The 17,500-nt window shown below is 47.7% G+C and overlaps 1 protein-coding gene across 1 annotated transcript in view; it reads right to left on the bottom strand.

Moving 5' to 3' along the window:
* The window catches only part of LOC311226751 (FH1/FH2 domain-containing protein 1), a gene marked incomplete at its 3' end in the record, with an annotated part of 24,621 nt that overhangs the window by 6,469 nt on the left and 652 nt on the right, over positions 1-17,500 (bottom strand). The window contains exons 2-6 of the mRNA XM_084312161.1: positions 17,292-17,431; positions 15,038-15,220; positions 13,174-13,293; positions 2,370-2,531; positions 431-678 (exon numbers count right to left, since the gene is read on the bottom strand). Of these exons, the coding sequence (XP_084168287.1) occupies positions 431-678; positions 2,370-2,531; positions 13,174-13,293; positions 15,038-15,220; positions 17,292-17,327 (749 nt within the window). The 5' untranslated portion in view covers positions 17,328-17,431. The remainder of the gene's footprint in view (positions 1-430; positions 679-2,369; positions 2,532-13,173; positions 13,294-15,037; positions 15,221-17,291; positions 17,432-17,500) is intronic.

Below are 17,500 nucleotides of genomic sequence, written 5' to 3' on the forward strand. Positions count from 1 at the left end.
AATGTCCTCATTACATGCATATACAGAGAAATAGTGCGTTTCAGTCTTTACTGTGACACATTTACAACACTATCCACCAGGGTTGGTGATTAACCATTTCTAGTATGCAGTTGTCGTCATAAGTTTGTATTGCATGTGAACATGATTTGTTTATTTATTAATATTTTACAAAGTAGTTTGAACTGCCATTTCCAAGTAGCTTTAACAAACTATATTTCCTGTGGAAGCTGTTTTTTTCTATGTATAGTTCAACTTATTCCAGTGCAAAGTAAGTGACCTATCTCAAACACCGCCTTGTTTGTCTGAGGGAAGCCGCAACCGTTGTGATTGGAGGATCAAGCAAAGAGGGCATGGTTTGAGATCAGTCAATTGGCATCTCGCGAAACCGTACGCTTTCAGAGTAGCTTCCTGTCGGCATGGGAATCCGCACCTGTTGACGACCCGGCGGTGGACAGCTCTCAGCACCTTCATCCTCTCCTCACACTCCTTCAGGAACTTGGACAGCCGGGGCCGGAGGGAGCCCTCTGTGACCTCGTCCCCTCCTCCCGCTCTCCTCTTCTCCCCCTTCCCTCCCTTCTTCTTCTCGTCCACCCGCTCCAGCAGCCGCAGCTGCTCCCACGATGCTCTGCACAGCGCCTCCAGCTGAGCGAGGTTGGTATGGACCAAGGAGTAGTCGCACTACAGGGACACAGGAGAGGAGATGGGTTTGGACTAAGGAGTAGTCACACTACAGAGACACAGGAGAGGAGATGGGTTTGGACCAAGGAGTAGTCACACTACAGGGACACAGGAGAGGAGATGGGTTTGGACCAAGGAGTAGTCACACTACAGGGACACAGGAGAGGAGATGGGTTTGGACCAAGGAGTAGTCGCACTACAGGGACACAGGAGAGGAGATGGGTTTGGACTAAGGAGTAGTTGCACTACAGGGACACAGGATAGGAGATGGGTTTGGACCAAGGAGTAGTCACACTACAGAGACACAGGAGAGGAGATGGGTTTGGACCAAGGAGTAGTTGCACTACAGGGACACAGGAGAGGAGATGGGTTTGGACCAAGGAGTAGTCACACTACAGGGACACAGGAGAGGAGCTGGGTTTGGACCAAGGAGTAGTCGCACTACAGGGACACAGGAGAGGAGATGGGTTTGGACCAAGGAGTAGTCACACTACAGGGACACAGGAGAGGAGATGGGTTTGGACTAAGGAGTAGTCACACTACAGGGACACAGGAGAGGAGATGGGTTTGGACCAAGGAGTAGTCGCACTACAGGGACACAGGAGAGGAGCTGGGTTTGGACCAAGGAGTAGTCACACTACAGAGACACAGGAGTGGAGAGACTGCATGTGAAACGTGCGTGCATACAGTGCACTCAAACACACATCATTCGATAATTCATTTCTATTCAAATATTATTTTAAGGGCTTCTTTATTAGATAACCTATACAGAGGTCGGATTCAAACTCACGACGTACAGGGTGATGACCAGCAGCAAAATAGTTAATAATAATGCAACAACCATGGATGACTAGACCAGCCCTTGGCTAACGGGTCGGACTCTTTAGTTTAGTTTAGCATAAGGCGAGACAGTACCCCCAAAATCGTTTTTTTTAATATATATATTGAGATGTTATATTTTGTCTTATTTCAAACTAGTGGCAATAAAATATCGAAAAACAAACAATTATTTTACTTCATTGTGTCTGATTGTGTCCATAGATCACAATTACAATACAGAACTTTGAGGTTGTTTTCTGAAAAACTAGTCTTTATGCATTTTACTTACATACAAAGACACGGAACTCCATTTATACCTACACCACCAAATTTTCCACATTTCTTCTCATCCATATTATGCTTCTTAATTCAGAGGGGTTTGTTGATATATCATTCATAGCCGGGTTTATAGTACATTTTATACCAAAACTAGGCGACCATTTATTTTGTTATGACAGTAGACAGCATTTCCTGATGTATGGGCTGATAAGAGGACATAGCCACAATTCCCTCTGAAAAAAGTTTTCTTTTGAATATATCAACAAAATGAAACCAAGTTTTTGAATCTGGCATTATCCATGTTGGTGATGCGAGTCTTGGCGATATATGCAAATGTGCGCATATTTATTTAATGGAGAAGTGCCTCATTTGCATATTTAAACATAAAATTAAGAAAACTTCCAATATATTTTTTCTTAGTTTATATGTACATAACAAACTGGGAAAGTTTCATAGTGATATCTATTCAAATATCATTTTTGCCTATTAGGGGGTACTGTCTCGCCTTAAATCACAAGCCCAACACATAGCCCTTCCCACACAAACTGTTACACACCTGCTAGACGCACACACACACACACACACACACAGACCTTGCTGGCTCTGGTGACGGCGGTGATGTCGGAGTGGAGGTCGGAGGACTGCGGGTAGAGTTGCAACAGCAGGACACAGACGTGGTGGAGCAGAGGCTGGCGAGAGTGAGTGTCTCTCACCTGAGACAGCTTCCCCAGGTAACTCAGCTCAAAGCCCCGGGCCTGGACAGTGTGTGCGAGAGAGAGGTGTGGAAGACCAGAGAACAGATTAAATGTAAACACGTTTCGCAATTATGCCACAACAATGTGGAATGCCCTAACCACAGCTGTAAAATAATGTGAATCCTTACCCTCCTTCAAACCGCTCTCAAAGAGCACCTACGGGTGGCTGCAATTAGAAACTGGCCCCGGTAAATGTCCAAATCACCCACCCACCCACCCAACCCCCTCCAATGTACAGTTTCTTCCCCTTCGGATGTATATATCTTTCGTATGTGTAACTGAGGGGTACAATTCCCTGACTGTATTGTTAGATATGATATTTAATACCACTACCTCATGTACTTTAACTTCTGGCCACCCAGTACAAGATATAAGTATGATGAACACTTTCCCACCTGATGAAACGAACCAACACAAATGTACCAAATCGAAGGTTTAATACAGCAAAGGGTGTATACAACGATCACTTAATTACATTTATGATTTGAAATATGGAATATGCACTTTTATGGCAAATGAGTATTCGTAGGTAAATCAACATTGAATGTCCAATCTCTGGTTGCGCAGGGAGTAAGTATACAACCTGGAATATTTAGGAAAACGATAGCGATGGTACTTAAATGATTATAGCTGGATACACTAAAGGGGGGGGGGTCCCGCTGGTTGTAAGACAGTAGGAGGGGGGGGTTAGAGAAGCCGCTGGCGGTATCCCATCTGGCCGACGGTGTCTTGGGAGAATCCAAAGTCTTGGACACGGTGCCCACAGAACCTCGGGCCGCAGACGAATACAGCTGGACCCTCTGTGGAACGGTATCTGCCGGTCCACAACGGAGAGACGTGAGGCGACCTCACGTGTAGAGCGCCGTCTCACCTGGAGTCCTCTCCGGGGGGTAATTCCAACACTCAGCAGTGTTGGCCTTTATCCATGGAATAGTCAAAGCACACAAAGCATAATCCAAGCCGTGGAAGGCTCGCCGTCGTCTGGGTAGAGTAATCCAATATACAGGTCCAGTCGCTCTTGGCCCGGAGCTCCTCGGATGCAATCACCACTAGGGGTCTGACCAGCCTGGTTAAGCGTCCAGATAACGTCAGGAACGATGGGGGTACTGATAACTGTAGAACTCTAACCGAACGATGCACCATACATAAATAGACTACTATTAGCTTAATAGAATACGTCCAACTCGACGGTATGGTGCCAAACTATGACCATTCAACTATTAATCTACACGATATCTCAATGCCTATTCTGGGCCAAGTAGGCCTTACTACACCGCACGTGCGTCGTGGGGAGGCTTTTGCGTCTGTCACTCTGTTGGAGGGTAAAGAACTGGACTAAAAGAAAGTTCTACTTTACTGGCGCCATATATATATGCGCTATGAACAAATAGTACCATTCGTATTTCGCCCGACATATTACTGCGCGGAACCGGGGGTTGCCTCGACATGTTAGGCGGCACGATTGAACTTGGACCTAGGGGTATGGCAACCTGGCGCCAGGTTCTCGTCCAATGGTAGAATGAAACTATTATGGGCTGTTTAGTAGAAACGGGGATATTCAGTGCATATTGTACAAGGAATATACAGGGGATATCAAACGATATACAAATACAATTAAATATATATATATAAATAAATATACATATTCGGTTTAATCTGATCCTTCACAACAGCCGCCCCCTAATTAGTCCCACCTAATTAGCTAAGCAGAGACAGATTAACCGCACTGTCTTCCACTCAAGGTCCGCTGTAAGGGTCAGTCAACTCACAAAGTCATAGGGTCATGGTCATCATCGATAGTATCTGGGAGTCGGGGCAGTTCTATGAGCCTCGCCACGGGACGTGTGTAGGTGCGCCCTTGGACGAGTACTTCAGCTGCTCGGACCTTGCCATCGGCACCGGTGATCACTTTGCTTACGCGGCCAGCCGGCCACATAGCTCTGGGGAGTGACCGGTCAATAATCATGACGACTGTTCCTTCTGTCAAATTGTCTCTCTCTTTTACCCACTTCTGGCGGGTCTGTAGAGACGGTAGGTAGTGAAGTAGGAAGCTGCTCCAAAACTTGTCAGCTAGTACTTGGCTGTACCTCCACATTCTTCGGCCGTTCGCTTCTTCAGGCCTGTACATTGTCTGGGGTAGCGCGGGGTCCAGCCGCCCCATCAGGAGTGTGTTGGGGGTGACTGGGTCGACATCTGCTACATCACTGGAGACGTAACCGAGGGGCTTTGAGTTCAATACTCCCTCGATCTCCGTGAGGACTGTCATTAGGACTTCCTCTGCCACAGTCTGGGCTCCGAGTACGGCGTACAGGGCTGTCTTTATAGAACGTACTTCTCGTTCCCAGATTCCACCGAAGTGGGGTGCGTTCGGGGGATTAAACTGGAAGTCAATCTGGGCTGGAGCGAGGTGGGTCTTAAGTTCTGGGCCCATAGCTTGGAAGCTCTCTCTCAGCTCTCTTTCTCCGCCTTTGAAGTTGGTCCCGTGATCAGACAACAATGTAGACGGTTTTCCTTTCCGTGATGTGAATCTCCGGAAGGCCATAAGGAATGAGTCTGTGCTCATGGTCGGAAGGAGCTCAATATGTATCGCTCTGGTGGTCATGCATTTGAATACAATACCCCACCGCTTCTCGGTGCCTCTTCCTCTCTTTATATACAACGGGCCAAAACAGTCCATGCCTGTGGAGTGGAATGGCTTGTCGCCGATTCGGAGGCGACAGGGGGGTAGGTCAGCCATCCGTGGTATGCTGGGCTGCGCGCGCCACTTACGGCAGTCTAGACAGGTTCGCTGGAAGAGCCGTACTGCTTCTCTCCCTTGCAATATCCAATAACGACGTCTGATCTCCGCGAAGACTCTCTCTGCTCCTGCGTGGTGTACATCCTCGTCGTATTTCTTTATGATCAGCTCTGTGACCTTGTGTCGGCTGTTCAAGACGATCGGGTGCTTAATGTCATCTGGTAGATCGGGGGCTCTCCGCAGGCGACCACCCACTCTGATGAGATTATGTGCGTCACTCTCTGGTGCCAGGTGAATCAGTCTGCTGTCTGATGGGACGGGGTTTCCTCCCTGTAGACAGTCTAGCTCATCGGGAACGAGTCTCTCTGGGCTCGTTATAGTAGAAGAAGTTCTGCTTCTTCGTAGTCAGCTGCTGACATGTCAGTGGTGGGCTGAATCTCTGGGTGGTGCCGCAGGAATGTTCTTTGTTGCGCACTCTCTAGGGTAATGCAGTCATCTATGTTGGGGTCTGTGGAGGCGACAGTGCTCAGTCCACAGAACATAGGCTTCTTGTTCTCAGCCTCCTCGTTACTTGCTTCCCTCGGGGTGGGCGTAGGCCAATCTCTTTCCGGGAGCTTGAGGAATGCTGGTCCGTCACTGTAGATGTTGCGACGGGTTAGGTCATCCAGGGACATTCCCCGGGTGATGACGTCAGCTGGGTTGTGTTTGGTGTCCACATACCTCCAGCTTGCTTCTTCTGTTAATTCTTGAATCTCGGTGACTCTGACTCCCACGAAGACTTTGTATCTGCATGAATCAGACTTAATCCATGTGAGTACTGTCGTGGAATCTGACCACAAGATTGTTCTATGCACCGGAATGGTGAGTTCACGTTGGATTAACGTGGCTAGATGCGCTCCTGCGAGGGCTGCGCAGAGCTCTAGACGTGGGATAGATTGTTGCTTACGTGGGGCTATTCTTGAGCGGGCCAGTATGAAAGCAGTGTGTATCTTTCCTCCCATCTCTTGGGCACGCAAATAGGCAACCGATCCGTAGGCTACTTCGGAGGCGTCGCTGAAGACGTGTAGCTCAATCTCGCATGTCTCTGGCCTCACTGTGGATGGGAAGTAGCTGCGGCGTATATTGACACCTGGGAGTGAGCGGAGTTCCGTCTCCCACTCTCTCCATGTTGAGGCAAGGTGTGCGGGTATTGGGTCGTCCCAGCCCTGGTCCTTGTCCCATAGTGCTCGTACAATCATCTTTGCCCTGGTGGTGTAAGGTAGAATACATCCCAACGGGTCATATTGTCTGGCGAGTGTTCTGTACACACTCCGTCTGGTGGTCGGTATCGCCGCCGACCTTCCTTGCTCTGGAGCCAAGGGTTTGTGTCTATAGTGGAGCGAGTCTGTTTTGAAGCGCCAGACTAGTCCTAGTGTCATTTCTTGGGCTTCTCCTGGGATTGTCGCCATCCAGGTCTCGCTGCTGGCAGCCTTGTCCGCGGAGGAGAGGCTGCGCAATACTTGCGGGTCGCTGCTGGCCCACTGCCTGAGATCAAAGCCGCCTTTGATTAGGGAGGCGCGTAACTTGATTAGGAGAGCCTCGGCTTCTTCTTGAGTCGAGACGCTTTGTAAACAGTTGTCCACGTAGAAACTGTTCTTCACACTGTGTTGGACCTCTTCATCTGCTGCTGGGTCCTCTGTGACGTGTTTCTGTAGTGCAAAGGTAGCACAGCACGGGCTGCATGTGGTTCCGAAGGGGAGTACTTCCCACTGGTAGATAGATGGGTTCTCATCTCCAATCTTCTCTCTCCATAGGAACCGTAGCAGAGGCTTGTCCTCCTCTACTAGTCTCACCTGCAAGAACATCCCTTTGATATCCCCGCTTATAGCCACCTTGTCCTGGCGGAAGCGCAGTAGCACGCCTAGTAGGGAGGGGCCGAGTGTGGGGCCGGGCAAGAGCTCTTTATTCAGATTTTGGGATCCGATCTGGTAGCTGCAGTTAAACACAATGCGATCCTTGCCGTTGTGATGGACCTTGTGATGCGGCACGTACCATGATTCGGTCGTCTGATCGGCCTCTTTAATGTCAATCTTTGTTACGTGTCCCGCTGTGATTAGCTTCTCAATCTCAGCTCGGTACACACTCTCTTGAGCGGGGTCTTTGGCTAGGCGCCGCTCTGTGTTCAGTAGATAGCGCTCCGTGGCGTCTTTCTTTGCGTGAAAGGTGGGCATTCCCTCTCGCCTCAGGAGTGGAGTTGCGTATCTCATCACTCCGCCGACTGTGACTCTCTTTGTCCCCTGCTCGAGTAGGTTGATGGCGTAAATGTCTTCTTTAGAGCGAATGTCTTTCTTTTCGTTCTTAAAGGGCATCGTCTCTAGGGTCCATAGCCTCTCGACATGCTGCAGGAGAGTGGTGTCTTCTTCTGTCGTTCTGGAGTGGAAGCAGCTAGTGGCTGCTGTTCGGTTGAGAGATTTAGCGAGGGGGCCTTGTAATGTCCATCCTAGGCGGGTCTCGACTGCTGCAGGACAGCCTCGGGGGCCTGTATGGACCCGGTCAATCGGGACTATGAGTTCTGCATGGTCGGAGCCTATCAACAGGGTCGGGGTAGCGCCGTCTATGAGCGGGATAGGTAATTGGCGCAGGTGCACATATTTATCCATCAACTTGGTGACAGGGTAGGTGTACTGCGATAGTCCTATTTCTTGGCTGGTGAAAGCATTTGTGATCTTGTACCGTCGCTCTGGCTGCCCGTTGGCTGCGATAGTGAAGGAGACATTCTCGCCCTTTATCGTCTTTAAATCTCTTCTTATTGTCCGAATCGTCATTTCGTTCTTGCTCCCCCGCAGTCCCAGCTGGGTCGCAGCGGAGGCGAGCTGAAGGGTCTTCTCTGACCCGTCATCAAGGACGGCGTAAGTGTCCATGACTTTATCTTGGTAGCTCAACGTCACACGGACTACCTTTAAGAGCACTTGAGCTCCGTTGCTGCTGGCGGGGTCAATGTACATGACACTTGCCTTGGTGCCGCTCCGTGGTGCAGGTATAGGCCGTCTTCCGTTACTATCGTGTAGTATATCTAGATGGGCTCCATCGCACCGGCTGCACCTTTTCTTTAGGCGGCATTCGGCTGCCATGTGGGGCCGCGCACATCGATAACAGCGCCGGTTGGACTTTATCCATTGACTCACTTCTTCTGCATTCATCTTTGTGAATGAGTCACATTGTGACAGCCAGTGTTCTTTCTCACAGTAGGGACACGCTATCTTCCACTTCTCTTTTCTCGAGGGGGTGCTGTGACTCCTACCGCTCGGCACTGACTCTGATTGGTGCATGACAGTCACCGATCTTCTTCCATCATTTATTCTCCTGGGTCCCTCTCTGGAGCTTGGCGTGCTCCGCCCGAAGGTGTCCAGTCGTAAGCTGCTGACCTCTCTCGCCAGGAAGTCGGCCAGATCAAGGAGGGATGGCTCGGGGCCGTCGGGATCTCGGTAGTCCCTCTGCCGCCTAAAGCGCTCCTGTCTTGCGGGTGGCAGCTTCTCCAAAATCCTCTCAACGTTAGAGTTGGCGTATAGCTCATGCATGCCCTTCTCCCGTTGAGCTCCCAGCATCCCCACCAGGGACTGCACTTTGATTGACAGGTCGTCTAGTGAGCGATTGTCTGTGGCTGGGGGTAGGCGGTCAATATGCCTTATCTCCTGGATTACGTAATCCCATATACGTCCATATCTCTGATCCAGCGCTGCAAGGGCCGCTGTGTATGGGGTCGAGGAGGTAGCATAGGCTAGCGCTATATTGTGCGCTCGCGGTACTTTCAGGTGCTTCAGTAATATTGCATACTTGTGGCGTTCATCAGCGACATCCACCATCATTGTCTCTAAGCACATCCGGAGCTCCGTGTACTGTGCTCGACTCTCATAGGCGAAGTCTGGGAATGACGGCGTGGCGTTGTATGACGCCGTGGATGGCTGATACATCGGCGAGCGTTGGGGGAGAGACCTCCTGGGCGAGTCCCCTCTTGCGCCTCGCTGTGGGCTGGTACTGGCAGGGTACCATGGCCCGCTGGTCCAGGTACTGTTCCTCGGGGCTGGTCGTGCGTCGTGCTCACCCGTGAATAGAGTCGGGGGTCTGTAGCGCAGCGCCGCGGGGGTATAGCCTGGACTGTATGGGACCTCCTGGTCCGGTGGAGTACTGTGCTGTCGTCGGGCTTGGTTCTCCTCTTCTCCCTCTTCTTCCTCTATCAAATCTTCCAGATCCTGTAATCGTTTATTTAGCTTCTCCGCAGTGTATGCCGCTCCTTCCTTGTAGCTGGGTCTCGCTTGGACCGGTATGGGAAGGGGGTCTGCGGGGGGTCTAGACTCGGTCTGTTGGTCAAGTTCAGGGTCGCTTGCTCGTTGCAGTGACGCTGCTCTTGACTGTTGTCTCGACGAGTTCCTTGAGCCCCTGGCGGAGGGAGAGGGAGTTGTCCTTTTGATCAGCTGCTCTATTAGTTGCGCTTGTAGTCTGTCGCGCTCTGCGTCTCTTTGGGCGCCGGCAGCGGTGCGCTGGGCGTCGGCGGCGGCGCGCTCTGCTTCTCTTTGGGCACCGGCAGCGGCGCGCTGGGCGTCGGCCCGGTCTCTTGCCATATTCTCTTCCATCTGGAAGCGTCTCATCTCCAGACGTGTGCGCTGTTCTTCGCTCCGTTGCTGTGCTTGGAGGTGTTCGCGCTCGCTGGTCGCCTGTGCTTGGAGACGTTCGCGCTCGCTAAGCGTCTGTGCTTGGAGCCGATCGCGTTCGGTAGAGGCTCGTCAGGCTGACGAGGAACGCCTGTTGTAGTATCCTCTCCGCTTCGCTGGGGGAAGGCGGTAGTGGAGGTGAGCCGCTCCTGCGTGAGCCGCTCCTGGGGGTACTCGTTGGGGAGTCCTGGAGCTCTAGTTCCTCGGCGCTCTCCTCCTCTTCTTCCGTGCAGAGTTCTCTCTCTGTAGGGTTGTCTTCCTCCCGGGGCTGTTCGGGGACTACTTCTTGAGTAGTGGCGGGGGGTAAAGGCATGTCAATTCCCTCCTGGTCCCCACCGTGGGCTTGGTCAGTTACATTAGGACCTGCTAGGGCCTCTGTGGTCGGGGAAACCTGGTCGTTAAGGTCAGACATAATTTTACTTTCTACTTTTACCGCGTTTACCGTTTGTCGAAGGCTAGGTAGTTGACTGACAGTGTAAGCCTCTAAGTACTGAGGTGTCTGTCGTCTGCGCCGCGGGCGTTCTAGGTTAGGAGGATCGTTTCGTGGAGTGTTCATCATAGGCCATTTCGATATTAATAACACTATATTAATATTACACTAGTTACCCTCCAGCTCGAAGGACCAATTGTAACTGAGGGGTACAATTCCCTGACTGTATTGTTAGATATGATATTTAATACCACTACCTCATGTACTTTAACTTCTGGCCACCCAGTACAAGATATAAGTATGATGAACACTTTCCCACCTGATGAAACGAACCAACACAAATGTACCAAATCGAAGGTTTAATACAGCAAAGGGTGTATACAACGATCACTTAATTACATTTATGATTTGAAATATGGAATATGCACTTTTATGGCAAATGAGTATTCGTAGGTAAATCAACATTGAATGTCCAATCTCTGGTTGCGCAGGGAGTAAGTATACAACCTGGAATATTTAGGAAAACGATAGCGATGGTACTTAAATGATTATAGCTGGATACACTAAAGGGGGGGGGGTCCCGCTGGTTGTAAGACAGTAGGAGGGGGGGGTTAGAGAAGCCGCTGGCGGTATCCCATCTGGCCGACGGTGTCTTGGGAGAATCCAAAGTCTTGGACACGGTGCCCACAGAACCTCGGGCCGCAGACGAATACAGCTGGACCCTCTGTGGAACGGTATCTGCCGGTCCACAACGGAGAGACGTGAGGCGACCTCACGTGTAGAGCGCCGTCTCACCTGGAGTCCTCTCCGGGGGGTAATTCCAACACTCAGCAGTGTTGGCCTTTATCCATGGAATAGTCAAAGCACACAAAGCATAATCCAAGCCGTGGAAGGCTCGCCGTCGTCTGGGTAGAGTAATCCAATATACAGGTCCAGTCGCTCTTGGCCCGGAGCTCCTCGGATGCAATCACCACTAGGGGTCTGACCAGCCTGGTTAAGCGTCCAGATAACGTCAGGAACGATGGGGGTACTGATAACTGTAGAACTCTAACCGAACGATGCACCATACATAAATAGACTACTATTAGCTTAATAGAATACGTCCAACTCGACGGTATGGTGCCAAACTATGACCATTCAACTATTAATCTACACGATATCTCAATGCCTATTCTGGGCCAAGTAGGCCTTACTACACCGCACGTGCGTCGTGGGGAGGCTTTTGCGTCTGTCACTCTGTTGGAGGGTAAAGAACTGGACTAAAAGAAAGTTCTACTTTACTGGCGCCATATATATATGCGCTATGAACAAATAGTACCATTCGTATTTCGCCCGACATATTACTGCGCGGAACCGGGGGTTGCCTCGACATGTTAGGCGGCACGATTGAACTTGGACCTAGGGGTATGGCAACCTGGCGCCAGGTTCTCGTCCAATGGTAGAATGAAACTATTATGGGCTGTTTAGTAGAAACGGGGATATTCAGTGCATATTGTACAAGGAATATACAGGGGATATCAAACGATATACAAATACAATTAAATATATATATATAAATAAATATACATATTCGGTTTAATCTGATCCTTCACAACAGTATGATCTATGATTTTTTTCTTACACAGTACTGTATATTTGTATGTCTTGTATGTCATAAATGTCTTGATGAATTGAAAATGGAGGACCTTGCTGTAAACAAGACGAAAGTTTCTTTCTGGTCTGCATCCTCGTAGCAGTTGTTTGTATTGAGCCGTACTGTATTGTACCCATTCTGCAATCTGTTAATAAAGTTTTCAATCAATCAATCAGATACCAGTGTTTACAAAATCTCAACAATACAAGACATCTGCAACAATGCATTCTACCTGATTTGTGTAAAAAAGGAAGGCCATAGACCTGTTCGCTGCATACAAACGTACCGATGGTCGAGCCAATCAGCAATACCAACTGAGTCACGTGACTAAGTTGCCCCGGACCTGCGCGAGCTGCTGCGCCAAAAGAATACGACGGGGCTCTATGGAGAAACCATGGCACTCCCCTGACTAAAAGTTGTTTCAAACGAAAACCGCTGGATGTCATTTAGCCAAATCAGCATGGCGTGAGTGTGAGTCTTTCACCTTTTACATATCTAGCTTTGGCATGGATTGATTGTTTAGATCGCTAGCATGGCTAACAAATGCAAATATAATATTGTAGTCTGCCGGGGCGGCTACGTGGCGTAGTGGGCAAGGCGCTCGCCACGAATGCAGAGGCGCTGGGCTCGCCTGTTCGAGCCCAGCGCTCCACATTGCTTTCAGTTTAGCTGGTCGTTCATACTAATACACATTGGCCGTATTAGGGGGTGGGAAACTGATGGGTGGGGATCGGGCGTTGTGGACAGCGACTCCTACAGGTCGGTTGGTGCGCCTGCGCAGTAGAATCAGGAAGTGTCGAGGGCAGCGTGAGCCTCCCACGCGTTACTCCTCGCCACTGAGAGATCGAGCTGCGCAGGTGAAAAGATGCGACTGCTGTTACCTCAAGTACCGGAGGGGACTTGTGCTATGTATGACTTAGTCCACATTGCAGCCGGCTTGTGGGAGGCAAGAAACAGCGTTCGTGACAGGGGAGGGTTGAATTGGATGATACGAAATTGGGATGGGAGGAAATATAGAAAATGGGAGAAAAAGTGGATCAAAATATATTGTAGTCTGCCCCGTTGTTCTGACCAGGATTACGTTCCTTTTGCCCCCTTGATGCGCGCTCACACTGAGTCTGACGGATACGGCGAACAGATCTATATGGATTCACCTTGCATCCATTGAGGAAGTTCCCAATGGCCAGCACCGTGGCCAGAATACATCTGAAGGTCTGGTTGGCTGCTAGCTGCTCCATGGCCAGCTTCAGGTGGAACAGAGGCTCGGCTATTTCCTATAAATAGACAAGATTCTATGAATTCACAAAGTTATTTTTTACCTCATCAAAGTGGAGTTTGATCTGTGAAACGGAAAATAGACTGTTTGGAACTTTCCTAACCAATTGTAAATGCGGAATATAAATATGGTTTGATATAGTGTTTGTTTATAAACGTTAGCATTTGTTTATATTCGGATCACTGATTGCGCCTTTAACAATTAATGGACATCCGCAGGACCAGGGGCGGATTTAGGATTGTAGGAGATCCGGGGCTTAGCCCAGATAGGATTTTTTTTACTTCGACACCACAACCTTTAACTTACACCACCACCTTAAAGCAGACAAAAGGCACTAGAGAACACTTAAATTCACACCCTTTAATTAATGAAGCAAACTATAATAATAATAATAATAATAATAATAATAATAATAATAATAATAATAATAATAATAATAATAATAATAATAATAATAATAATAATAATAATAATAATAATAATAATAATACACTGTGTTTGTATAGCACCTTTCATACAAGAATTGCAGCTCAAAGTGCTTCACAGCAGTACAAAAAACAGGCATAAAATGAGCACAACATTGGCAGATCAAGAGCAATGCATAAAGTGCAGACATAAAGCATAAAATAGATAGCAGTAAAATAGACAAAGTCAAGGTAAGACATAGAACATTAAATCACATCGTTTTTCATATTAGGATCTAAGATCTAGGGTTAACTCGCCGAACGTTGAGCGCCAGGACCCCCGAAAACCAGAGTATAGTCGGGTTTTCATCGTTGTTTCTTTTATTCGATATTTCCATTCATAAAGACATGCCGGCAGCCTGTGTTATCACTGGGGATGGGTCTGAGATCTCAAAAGCTATGTTTCTAAGGTGGAAGAATTATGTTTTTGTCAACTTGTTGATTGTGATTTAAAGCTTAGGTCTGAGTCTACCATAACACCAAGACTTAACTCACTCAAATACAGTTAGCAGCTGGATAGACTACAGATGGAAATTAGCTTCTGCTAAATCTGGTGCAAACATATTTTCATGTAACAATGATTAATTGTCAAAAAAAAAGAAAAAAAAATTATAATATTTTTTTTTCTTTTGAAAATAGATTCGGGGCTTTTCAGAAAACATTCGGGGCTTGAGCCCAAGTAGCCACCCCCTAGCCCCGCCCCTGCACAGGACCAGTGTGTCGCTTGGTCTAATATAATTCTGGTCCCAGTGCAGGTTACCATGGTTACCAAACCCCCACACACTGTCAACATAGAGAGAGAGAGAGGGCAACGAGATGGTTCAAAACATCAAAGTGAAGAGGAATAGAATAGAATTGACCTTGAGAGCTAACATAGACCTGGGGGAGTGAGGTTCCACCTGTGATTTTCTCCCATTGTAGCCACCCACCGAAGATCAAAACTATTGAGTATTACAGCCAAACCATATTGTGTCGGTTCATAACCTTTGATGGAGGTATAGATTATATCATTATTATACTGTTACAACCAATAAAGGTAAATGCTTTGAGAAAATGTGTTTTATATCGTAATCCTCTACTTGTTTCCATGGTAACTGCTACAGTACCCATATGTCTCGGCACGCCTCACAAATCTTTGACCAATCACAAGAGCACAACCACTGTTGTGTGACGGCACAATGACTCCGCCCATATTTGAGTCACATGATTCCCCGGGTCTATATTGGTACAAAAGACATTTCCCATCTCAAACCTGTCACACTCTCTCATGTCACTCACACTCTCTAAAGTGTCGTAGTCTAGTGCGAAGGCCCAGAGTTGCAGCCTGGAGCTCAGGTGCGGAATGTCCCCCAGGATGAGGAGGCACTGCTCGGCCGGGGCCAGAGGCGAGCGGGGGGAGTGGGCCATGGCCTCCTGGATCAGGCACAGTTCCTCTTCACTCGGGACCAGGGTTTGAAGCCGCTGTATAGAGACAGGGGAAGCAAAGAGATGGAGAGAGAGAGAGAGAGAGAGAGAGCAAGAGAGAGAGAGAGAGAGAGAGAGAGGGAGAGAGAGAGGGAGAGAGAGAGACACACACAGAAGGACAGACAGACCGATCAAGATAGTGAGAAATTCTAAAAAGTGAGGTCAAACCATTTAAACATTTTGAAAAAAACAAAACCAGGGAATAGGTGAAGATTTCTGAGATACATACTGTACAATAGACACAATACAATAGATAGTCCTTAAAACCTCTTAAGCCCTATCCCTATTATCTGAAAATCCGCCTAAAAATACATACCTAAGTCAATGGAAGATTGGTCCACTTCTACAAGGTCCATTTGTATGCTCTTGGTATCTAGGGACATCTATGGATCTCAGGGAATGTATTCCCAAAATACAGTAAATTGTGATGAAACAAAGGAGAATATATGATTTTTCTTTGCATCTTTGACGGTGACACCATGTTAAAAATGACCAGACATGAAAACCTGCCACTGAGCTCGTTCTGCACCTTCTTGAGATCACGTGTACAAAAAATCTAACCAAATTAATAAAGGGAAGATGATTAAACAGAAGGGTTTGTAGATACAGTACTGAATTCTGCCATCCGGACACATGCAATTTGAAATATTATTATAGAATATAGAATATCAGGCCTATAAATGACCTTATTATAGCCAAGTTGCACATCTATGGATCAGGCCAAATCTACTCGTTCCAATGGCAGAGTTTCATTTGGATTTAGTATCACCAGGCGTGCAGCAAGAACCGTGAATGAAATCTACTGTAAATACAGTTCCATTCTTATAATGGATATGGCTCTGCCATTTTGAATCGGATTGCAGCGTAGATTCTTGCTAAACGTTCACAGAAGGTAGACACACTAACTGTGCTCCAATCTATGCCAATAACGTTCAGTTTTGTGTTAGATAATCCAGAGAAATAAAATGAATAAAAAAAAATCACCCACAAGTAATTTGCTGTACAGTAGCTGGCTTGGGCTGGGTAGGGTAGTTTTTCGAAATTTCAACGCTCATTCAAAGCTCAAGGTCTCGTCTCCTCATATGACTACAAACCACATTGCGACGCAAATTCCAAATAATTGCTTGTAAATTAATGCATTTCAAAAACTAATAGTTCACTAATAACACTTTAGACTATTGGTAAACAAACGTATTGTTGAAAATATACACTATGACTGATGTTGTGACATGGTTAGGGTCTTTACTCTTGGCTACATTTGGAAAGAAACGCATGATTAATCCATACAGTCTGTAGACATGGATTTATGATGTGATGTCATCTGGGGCTAAAGAGGTTAAAACTATAGGGATGCTCGATATTGGCTTTTTTACCAATACCGATATACCGATATTGTCCAACTCTTAATTTCCTATACCGATATCAACCGATACCGATATATGCAGGGTCCCCCCCCCCCCCCCAAAAAAGGAATCATTTCAGGTAATTAACATTACATATCTCTTGTTGTGGAATTAACACAACATTATGCATACTTTTGACAATAAATAAAATCAGAATTTGTTCTTACTTGCTTGCCTGGGTAAATAAAGGTTATAGAAATGCAAAAAAAAAAAAAAACAATAATAATACCGATATTTTCCGATATCACATTTTAATGCCAATATCGGCCGATAATATCGGACATCCCTAGTTAAAACGTTTGAGGGATAGATGGAGGTCCCTCAACCGTCTGAGGGACAGATAGAATAGATGTCCATCAAACAGCTGGTCCTACAAAATAACTTCTGAGGGACAGATAGATGTCCCTCACACCTCTGAGGGACATATAGAGGTCCTACAAAATTACTTCTGAGACAGATGGATGTCCCTCAAACGTCTGAGGGACAGAGGTCCTATAAACCTCTGAGGGACAGACTGCTGTTCCTCAAACTCCGACAGAGTAGATAGAGTTCCTACTAACTTCTGAGGGACAGATAGAGGTCCTACACACGTCTCCGAGGGACAGATACAGATCCTACAAACGTCTCCGAGGGACAGATGGAACCTCACGACTCCAGTACTGTACCTGGACATCGTCTCTGTCCAGCACGCTGCTGTCCATGCTATAGATGGCAGGGGGAGTAGGCGCAGAGGGGGCAGGCTGCTGAGGGCGATGGTGATGATGTTACTGCGCTTCACCGCCAACACCGAGACCGACGGCTGCCTCTGAGGTGGGAAGATGGAGGGGAGAGTGAAGACACAGATATGGATATAAGAGAGAGGATTCGTGCTAAA

Source organism: Notolepis coatsorum, assembly GCF_963971535.1.
Source record: "Notolepis coatsorum genome assembly, chromosome: 4".
Lineage (NCBI taxonomy): Eukaryota > Metazoa > Chordata > Actinopteri > Aulopiformes > Paralepididae > Notolepis > Notolepis coatsorum.